Source organism: Solanum pennellii, chromosome 11 (assembly GCF_001406875.1).
Source record: "Solanum pennellii chromosome 11, SPENNV200".
Taxonomy (NCBI): Eukaryota; Viridiplantae; Streptophyta; class Magnoliopsida; order Solanales; family Solanaceae; genus Solanum; species Solanum pennellii.
Genome location: NC_028647.1, coordinates 60,653,836 through 60,663,801, shown reverse-complemented (window position 1 = coordinate 60,663,801; position 9,966 = coordinate 60,653,836). Strand labels below are relative to the sequence as shown.

Genomic DNA, 9,966 nt, shown 5'->3' with positions numbered 1-9,966 from the left:
CCACAAAAAAATCATATATAATACATAGGACGTCAAATTAAGTAGACACATTCATCTTATGTGATTTAATGCATGCAGGATGTTATATAAAATGTGAATTGTTAAGTATGACGTATGTGTCTACTTATTCAACTCTATATAAACTTTAGTGTCTGCTTGTACAGACCCATTAATATTAGACGATGTATACATCTGTTGAGGCCAATTAGTTAAAGATCACAAACGTATATATGATGAACATACCTGATGAATACCCTGAAGAGGTGTAAGATTTACTCCAAGGTCAGCTATACAAACCATTGTTGTTCGATTAGACGACTTCAAATGAGCATATCTCTTAAAGCAAGACATCACATTGTGAGCAAATTCTCTAGCCAAAGGATAATTCAACATAATTCCAGCTCCACCAAAACCTTGATTAAATGAATACCAATAATTTGACAATATAAACTCCGAATGTCCTCCAAAATATTAATACTTCGTATGATCATATTGTGCAAGAATATCAACCATATTATCAACAAAAAATATCGTATCATCGTCCCCCAAAATTACCCATCTTACCCCTTCATGTGCCTGTCTAACCACCTCCATAATCCCATGAACCATTCTTAGAACTCTTGGATCAACATGATTTGTTTCCTTAACAAGTTTTCGAATATCATTGGATATTCGATAAGGAGGTGAATTTAAGGACCATGGGATAAGATCACCTCTAGGAGGAACATCAAAAAAATATGTCCTCTTGTAACATTTGGTCTCCACCATGCTTCAACATATTGTTTTCTATGATGCCATGCTCTTTCATTACCTAAAAGTCCTAAAACAAGGTGACTAATGTTGGTTTGTGCAACAATTTTGGATGATGTTCTTGTTTGAGAAGTAGATAAAAGATTAGAGTTATTGAGAAAGATAATGGGGCACATGTATAAGAATAAACAACAAATTAGCATTTTCTTGCAAATGCTAAGGACATTTGATTCGTCTTGTTTAGACATGTTTGAGTAGAGAGAAGTGAGAATTGTAGAATAAAAACAAGTGAACCAATGCTCATTTTATCTTTTCAATTAGGTAATAAGTAATAATACCCCCCCCCCCAACCCCCTAAAAAGAACTAATTCATTTTGACTTTTGAAAGCCAAACTTTTGTACCTTTTACTAAGTATTGATGTTATACCAAATTTGTAAAACAAACTTAGCAAATAATATGTATTATCGTACGCTTGCTCTATCTTTATAATTAGCAAAATGGTATTTCAAAAATGTAATGTACTGTACAATAATAAATTTTCTTTCAAAAAAAGGAAAAGGGCTCAAATATGTCATCTAACTTTGAGAAAATGTTTGTTTATTTCATCTGTTAAAAAATTGTCTCATATATATCATCATTTCCATTTGAGAAAAAACTCATTCATGTCGTTATTTATTACTAAGAACAATTTCGGCTTTACAAAACCACTTTTACATAAATGGTCAATTATAATTCGATCACGTCATTAATTGAATCAATATTTAATGAAAAAAAGCTCAAGGATGTCATCGAATTTTGAGAAAAGTCTCATCTATGTCATATGTTGAAATTCGAATCATCTATTTCATTTCCGTTAACAAATAATAACATGAATGAGCCTTTTCTCAAACTGAAATGACATATATGATACAAACTTCTAAAGATATGTCTCTCAAACTGAAATGACATATCTTTATCATCAAATATATTCATCTTTTGTTTAACAACAACGTATTCATATGTATACTATATTAGTGTATTCATTTTTTGTTTAACAATAATGTATTCATTTTACAAATTATCGTGTTCATATGCTAAATTGTTATACTTTATCTTGTTTAATATATTAATACAATAATTTTTTACGAATATTTATATCCTTGATATATTAATACTTTAAATTTTATAAATAAAGATACTAATTTGAATTAGTACAAGTAATACAGTTTCATTATTTAGTTCATTGTAATTAAAACTGTATCAATATATAAATAGAAAAATAAAAAATATATACAATAATATAGCTAGAAAAAAAGTTAAATTATAGTCATTTTTTATAAATATCATACTTATAGCTATTAAGCTTTAATAACCCTATATATCTAATCATTTTTATAAATTGCTCTAACAAAATATAGGATTAATCTGCCTGCACCTACTTAAGAATGGGACAAGCTAAGTATCATTTTATGAGAATAATATAGGATCCCAAGCTAAGTAAGCTGTTAAAAATAATATTCCTCTGTCACAATCCAAAAGCCACAAGTCAAATCATCATGACATCTACCTTCTCCTCTCATAGATAAGTGCCCAATCTACTATCTAATATATTTAAAAATAAAGTAATTAATGTGGAAGTAAGACATGAACAATTATTTTAAACTAATATATTTAAAAATAAAGTAATTAATGTGGAAGTAAGACATGAACAATTATTTTAAATCATACAAAATATATGATAAAAAATAAGTATATGAAAATAAAAATAAAATCCCAACATTTAGGGTCCATTTAACCATAGATTTTTCAAATAATAGTTGGGAAAAAAACTGACAAATAGTGTTTGTCCATATACTTTGCTGTTATTTGGTAAATATTTTTGGCAAATATCCCAAATTTCCAAATACTACTTTTTTTCTAGTATTTGGACCAAATCTCATTATTTGAGATCTTTTAAAAATTGAAAGTCCCCAAACTTTTATCTTTTACAAAAAACACCCTCTATAGTTGTTGCTTACGTTGTATTACATAATATTTTACATTAATTCCAAAGTAGTGATGAATTATTCGGTGAGTGAAATGATAATATGATTATTGATGAAAATGATGAATAATCAGCTCAAGATAACAAAGTCATGTGTTTTGTCTACTTCACGATGTATGAAATGATGCTTGTTGCACTCACTCAAAATTACCACATTGCTCTAGTGTCATGGACACTATTTGTTATTGTTGTAACAAAGATCCAATTGACTTGTCATACAAACTTATGGTTAGTTTTGATATTTTTAAAACTTATGGGTATGAATAATATTTTTTTAAAAAAGTGAAATATATTTCCCAAATACTATGGCCAAACACATGGTGAAATTTCACCCAAATTTTCACCCAAATAATATTTGCCAAGAATATTTGAAATCTATAGCCAAACACTTAGTGTCGTGGAGTTTGGCTTCAAAAGGAGACACTTTTCAATTACTACATACTAAAAGGGAACTGTTCGCAACAAATTTTTGTAAGCGCTGAAAATCGACTACAAGCAAAATAACTAAAAGAAAAATTGTGATTTTATTAATGAATCGTTATGAGTACAATTATGTTGTTCTCTTGATTCTCTCTCCTAAGTTTCTATGCGATTCAAGGGTCTTCAGTAGCGTATTTCCTGAATTGTTGGATGATTTAGACCTCCTTGAGATGTTGTCTATCTCCGGAACGTTGAAAAGCGCTTCGTCGTTGTAAGTCGATCTCCGGGAAGAACTCCGTTGATCACTCCTTCGAAGAACTATTGATGTTGATGTTGTAGCTTTCTCCAATTTGTTGAATGCTTGTTGAAGAGTTTTCAGGATCCCCTTTGAATGTCATGTCTATCCCCTATTTATAGTTGTAGGGAGTAAACAAGGTTGCTTGTGATTGACCAAAGGATGTCATTTTGACACTTGACGCATTTTGATTTGTTCTTGCATTTGACTGGGACTACCACCTCATTTGGACACGTGGCGTAACCTTGTTGGTCTTGGATGCCTAGTCACTGTGACACATGGCATGAGTTCGGGCTTCAAGGTGAAATGAACCTTGAATTTGAATTTAATAAGATGGACTTATTTATTTGTAAAACCCAGATTAATTATTCAGCCCAAATGAATGGATTTAATTAAAAATTTGTATGAATTTGATTCAATACAATTTATGTGTCTACAGGGGCCTGTCTAAAAATACAAATCAAAATGAACACTTTGCTCTTTTATGGCGTTCGTGATAAATAAATTTAACTCTGCTCACCCCAGAGCCTACAAAAATATCACACATTTTAAAGATAGTTTGCCCACAAGTGGGTGAATTATAATTCTTTTTATTAACTTCTCACGTGAAGTTTTCTATTATTCTCTTACAATCATAGTAAAGAACTACTGAGGTCCAAAGGGATAACAATTCCTCTTATGAGAGAACAAAATAAGGAAACAAGGGAATATTCAGATATTTTGAAGTGAACAACTTAAATTTTTACCTTTGAAAATGCACACAACTTCAAAACTTACAACTGTGATTTCTTGGAGTACTACTCGATGTTTTCATTTTATAATACTTTTTCCATTTGTAAATATCCGATTCAACTGAATATATAGACCTTCTGAATTGTTGAGACATGATGATGAGTCGGGGATTTCGACCCATTTAGGGCTAGATATCTAAAATTTTAATGTCCTAAATGCATATTTTATGCTTTAAAAAGATGTTAATTAAGTGCTTATTTGAAGCTATGAAGGCAAAAGTGCAAGGCAAGAACATTACTAGGCGAAAAAGAGCAGAAAAGATAAAACAATGGAAGAAAAATAAAGCTGACGATCGCCAAGACCACTCGGCGATTTGCCGAGTGGCCTTTCATCTCGGCTAAAGTTATAGTGTACCAGCCCTGGGAAAAAGACAACTCGACTATGTAAATGACATTTCGGTGACCCGCCGATTGGATCGACGATGGTGATCCTGATCGCCTAAAGGTACAGAAGAGGAATGGTGAAGAGTCAAGTCAAGAAGGCGATGGAAAGGGAGATTTGGCGCATCGCCTACCTGGTCGGTGATGCTCGATTGCTATTTATCTTGAGAAACTACGGTGGTATTTAATGCCTTTATGAAGGCCGACGGGTGTTAGCTTCTATGGTTGTAATCTTTGGGTAATTGAATTTTAGATGAGTTGAAGGTAGGTAATGTTTGAGTTGTTTCCAATTTAAGTTTTATGTGCACGCTAACTATTTCACTAGTATTACTTGTGCAAAATGTGATTAGGGAGTAAAAGGGACGAATTTGAAATAATATTTTGTTGTCAATTTCATGCAATGAATTTCTTTTAAATGCTTGTAGTCTTACAACTGTGATTGTATTCATTTTGATTGTGATTGTGATTATGATTGTGTGATGTCTATGATTCTCAATTTGCTCGAATACCAGGTTGGTAATTTTTTTGATTGACACAGATTCCACGCTTGATACGAAAAATCTATTAGTTGGCTTGGGTACCATGCCCTTATACAAGTTCTCTAATGATTTGATGGGATACCACACTTGGTACAAAATCTATACTGGTTTAATCAGGTACCACGCTCGGTACATGTTTGATTGCTCTTTTGTTTGTTGGTTCTATGAGTGAAACATGTATATTCATCTTGATGTTTGTTTTATATAGGTCTATGAGTTGCCGGGTTGGTGGGTTTAATTGATGAGACGGTTCTTGTTTAGACCAAGATTTCATATTATCCACTATGGATGATATTTAGGGATCCTTGGGTGGTTCAGGTCACCGAAAGGGAAGATTGAGTCATGTATGATTTCAGTTAAGAGGGGAGTGGGTAAGCAAGAGTTTTATAGGTTGTCCACTAAATTGTCTACGGGCCTAGGGCTGGGTGTCAGTAGGGAATCTTAAAAAGGGCACTAGATTGGTTAACAAAGAGAGTTGGTAGATTTGAATTCATAATCATTATAATTAGTACAATAGTTCCACTGTTGGTAGGACGGGCAGGATCATAAAGTCTTTATGTGATAAAGGGGTTAGGTTATGACCTAAAAGGAGGGTGGAATGGCTACTAATGATGGAATCGACAACATAAATGAGGTAGAGAGGCTTGGGATAGAGTGTATGAGTTAAGAGGTCGTATTACTAGATAATAAGGATAAAGTAAAATGATTGGGGTTGTGTAGCTTCAAGTTATATCTTTCTAATTATTTGTATGATATTATGTGGTGATTTAGGTCGATCGATGATAACTATCAATACATGTCGTTTGTAGTAATACTATTCTTGCTATGCCACTTGGTATAGTCTTGTTGCAGGATTAATGATGTTTCTTAGGTGAAGACGATGATTCTCCAACAATTTCTACTCCTTCTTTCTAATGATGGAAGTTGTGTCTTGTTTTTAGATTTTGTATTCTCTTAGAGCTTGTACCTGTTTAGACTTGTACTTCCTAGAGGGAAGATTTTCTTGTATTTTACAATTGATGTTTTTAAGGGAAAATTTCCGCGGTTAAGCAAAATTATACAACTTAATTACTCATCATAGTTATAGTTTGCTATAATTATCACTCACGACTAACATTATACATTAATTTCGTGGGTTGACTTCGAGTTTGTATAATTAGTCTCATTTGTATATGCATAATTTGTCAGAACATACAAATACATATGTATAATATACAATTATATAATCATTCACATATACAATTCACCTCTCTCCTACTCTATGCCCTCTCTCGTTCGCCTCTCTCCTCCCTCTCCCGATCTCTCTTGCCATATATACAAATGCATATGTATAACATACAATTATCTAATCGATATACATATACAATTCACCTCTCTCCCCACTCCACCCCCTCTCGCTCGCCTCTCTCCTTTCTCTCTCAATCTCGCTCGCCACTCTCCTCCCTTTCCCAATCTCACTTGCATATATAAAAATACATATGTATTATATGTAATCATCTAAACGATATACATATACAATTCACCCCTCTCCCACTTTTTGCCCTCTCTCTCTCCTCTCTCCTCTCTCTCCCAGTGTCGCTCGCTTCTCTCCTTCCTATAACATGTAGCTAAGAATTATAATTATCAAACTATAATTATGGAGAGTAATTACGCTTACGCTATTTTTGAGTGACTATATGCGAAAGTTCCCCTTTTTTTAATGTAATCAAGGTTGACGTTATTTTCTCTTGTGTTCTTAAAATGAAGTACTAGGTTTCAGTTTACTCCTGTATTACCAATTTTAAATCGGGCGGCAAGAATTCTCCTATCTAGGTGTTAGAGTAAGTGCTTACATAGCCCGATAGTTTGAATCATGACATAATTAGACCGAAACCCCCTTGGGACACTCCGATATAGTTTCTGAGGAAGAAGAACAGGACTATAAAAATGTGCATTGACTATCGACAATTGAACATCAAGAACAAGTATCCTTCTCTCTAGTCTCTCCCTATTTACACTCTTTCAGCATCTTCCTAAGACCTTAAAACACATGGCTAAGATCTTTCTCTACTCCTGATAATAAAAATATATTATTTGAACAGTTGGTCTAACCTTTGTCTCCCCAATGAGGTAGATGGTGTGGCTATCAGAAGTTCACATGATATTGTTGATACACCATGCTATTAGGAGATAATGGAGGCTTAAAATCAATTGTTCTCTTTGGGCTGACTTTTAAAGGCTACTACTCTGGAATTCACCCCTTGGGCTCACTACCCAAGTGATACATTATAATTGAAATACAATACATAACAATTAACATTTGAAAAAAGTAAATTCGATCGCAAGAAAATAAGATTGATATAAATTCTTATGAAAATCTTTGTAGCTCAGTTAGTTGGCTACCTGAACTTTCACTTTGTTAGTGAACGTTCGATTCCCTACTTTATATCCCCTTCCCCAAAAAATACGAAGAAGAAAAATACAAATCCTTGTACAACAACCCGATAAATCAATCAAGCTATTATCTCGTTTATCTTACACTCCCTATATTTGATATCAGCCTTATTCGATCCTGCCTCATGCATTATATCGCAACATTCACATTTATCAATCTGAAAAAACAAAAACATAGACAAAAGAAAAGGTTAATAAATATTTAGATGTCGGATTAGATATTTGTTGACTTTCAATATATTAGTTCATTCATAACGTTATATACTTTAATACTTGAGTATATGTGAAGAAAACAAAGAAAAAAAGAGCAACTTAAAAAAAGAAATAGTTTCCTCAAAATTATGTGAACCACTTACATTATACACTAGTTTATGTTCACGTGCATTGCCCGTGTATTCAATTCCCGTTTTAAATACTTCCTCTGTTTCACAAAGAATAATCTAGTTTGACTTGACACAGAGTTTAAAAAAATAAAGAATATTTTTTATCACGTGGTTCTAAATTAAAGTTATGTCAAATGTACAAAATTGCTCTTTCACGTGGAAAGTTGTTACAAAAAAAAAGAGGTCATTCTTTTTGAAACAGACTAAAAAGGAAGGAGGTCACTCTTTTTTAAACGGAGGGAGTAGTTGGTATAATTTTTTGAAAATTAAACAAAACATCACTAAAATATTCATGTGAGGTGTGTATACATATATATTGAAAATTTGTTAATTTTGTAATGTAAACGCAAGGTTTTGAGAGAAAATTATTGGACATAGAAAACATTACTTACCAGGATACGTTTGGTTGTTGGTGAGTAAACATGAATTTCAGAAATATACTCAGCAGAAAAATTTCCAGAAGACAAACAAGTTCCTATCCCTCGAGGCCATCCTCTAGTATACATAGTAACAATTTCACCTCTTTGAGTTTTCTTAACGGACTTGAAGAAAAATACATGAGGAGCTTCACAAGGATCCCAAGAAGGACTTCTAACATCAAACATGTAATATGGTGGATTAGGACTTGGTTGCCATGTTTTAAATGTTTCAATTGGTCTTTGTATCCAACTTCTAGGCATAATTTTCTCATAAATATGAGCTGAGTATCCCCAAGAAACTGAAAATGTCCAACTTTTAGACCTATGATGGCATATAGTTTGTTGTAACATGCGTGATTGATCATATTTTGCAACGTTTTGGAGGTGGAACACTGATTGTACACGATCCATAGAAGGAAAAATTGGATCAACCATGTCAAAATGATGAAGGGACGTTAATAGAGACTTTGGATGATACGATAGAAATCCAGATATATCACCACGAAGATCAATCTACAAGTCATAAATATTAAAGTATTTAGTATATATATATTAAGGGAAAAGAGAAAAGTAGATTCATATAGTATAGTCACGAAGGTTGCCTTTTTTTTTTCTTTGATACTATCAGTGTATATAAGTCAAATACCTGATGAATACCCTGAAGAGGAGAAAGATTGACTCCAATATCAGCTATACAATTCATTGTGGTTCTATCAGCAGATCTCAAGTGTGCATATCTCTTTAAGCAAGACATAACATTTTTTGCAAATTCTTTAGCTAAAGGATGACTCATTATAATTCCAGCTCCACCAAAAGCTTGATTAAATGAGTACCAATAATTTGACAATATAAATTCTGAATGTCCTCCAAAATAATAATACTTTGTATGATCATATTGTGCAAGAATATCAACCATATTATCTACAAAAAATATCGAATCATCGTCCCCCATAATTACCCATCTTACCCCTTCATGTACCTCTCTAACTACCTCCATAATCCCATGAACCATTCTTAAAACTCTTGGCTCAACATGATTTGTTTCCTTAAGAAGTTTTGACAAATTATCGGATATTCGATAAGGAGGTGAATTGAAGGACCATGGGAGAAGATCATCACCTTGAGGAGGAACATCTAGTAAAAGATGTCCTTTTGTAATATTTGGTCTCCACCATGATTCAATATATGATTTTCTATGGTGCCATGCTTTTTCTGACCCTAAAAGTCCAAAAATAATGTGACTAATGTTGGTGGATGAGCTACTTGTTGTTTGAGTAGTAGATGGACATGATATTGTGGATTTAAAAGAAGAGAAAAGATCAGAAGATGCAAAATGATTAGAGTCATTGAAAAAGAAAATGGTGCACAAGTATAGGACTAGACCACAAAGTAGTAATGTTTTGCAAATGCTAAGGACATAATAGTTCTCAAATTTAGACATGTTTGAGATATTTTGGTAGAGAGAATTAGTGACATGAAAATAAATGAATCCATGATCATTTTAACTTTCAATGTTTTACAAACCCCCCCT

General features: G+C 32.7%; 1 protein-coding gene and 1 pseudogene across 1 annotated transcript; both read right to left on the bottom strand.

Moving 5' to 3' along the window:
* Positions 1 to 998, bottom strand: part of LOC107004019 — a 2,680-nt pseudogene extending 1,682 nt beyond the window's left edge.
* A 6,529-nt stretch (positions 999 to 7,527) lies between these two features.
* LOC107004361 lies at positions 7,528 to 9,897 on the bottom strand. The gene is made up of 3 exons (XM_015202571.2): positions 9,082 to 9,897; positions 8,409 to 8,948; positions 7,528 to 7,791 (listed from the first exon to the last, which is right to left on the bottom strand). Exons 1-3 carry the CDS (start codon positions 9,874 to 9,876, stop codon positions 7,693 to 7,695), a joined length of 1,434 nt encoding a protein of 477 aa, XP_015058057.1. The 5' UTR covers positions 9,877 to 9,897; the 3' UTR covers positions 7,528 to 7,692.
* Positions 9,898 to 9,966: the final 69 nt, after the last annotated feature.

Coding starts and splice junctions, on each gene's coding strand:
- LOC107004361 (XM_015202571.2), bottom strand. CDS start 9,876: ATGTCTAAATTTGAGAACTATTATGTCCTTAGCATTTGCAAAACATTA. Junction 8,949..9,081: donor CTCTTCAGGGTATTCATCAG/GTATTTGACTTA, acceptor TATGACTTGTAG/ATTGATCTTCGTGGTGATAT. Junction 7,792..8,408: donor CAACAACCAAACGTATCCTG/GTAAGTAATGTT, acceptor TTGTTTTTTCAG/ATTGATAAATGTGAATGTTG.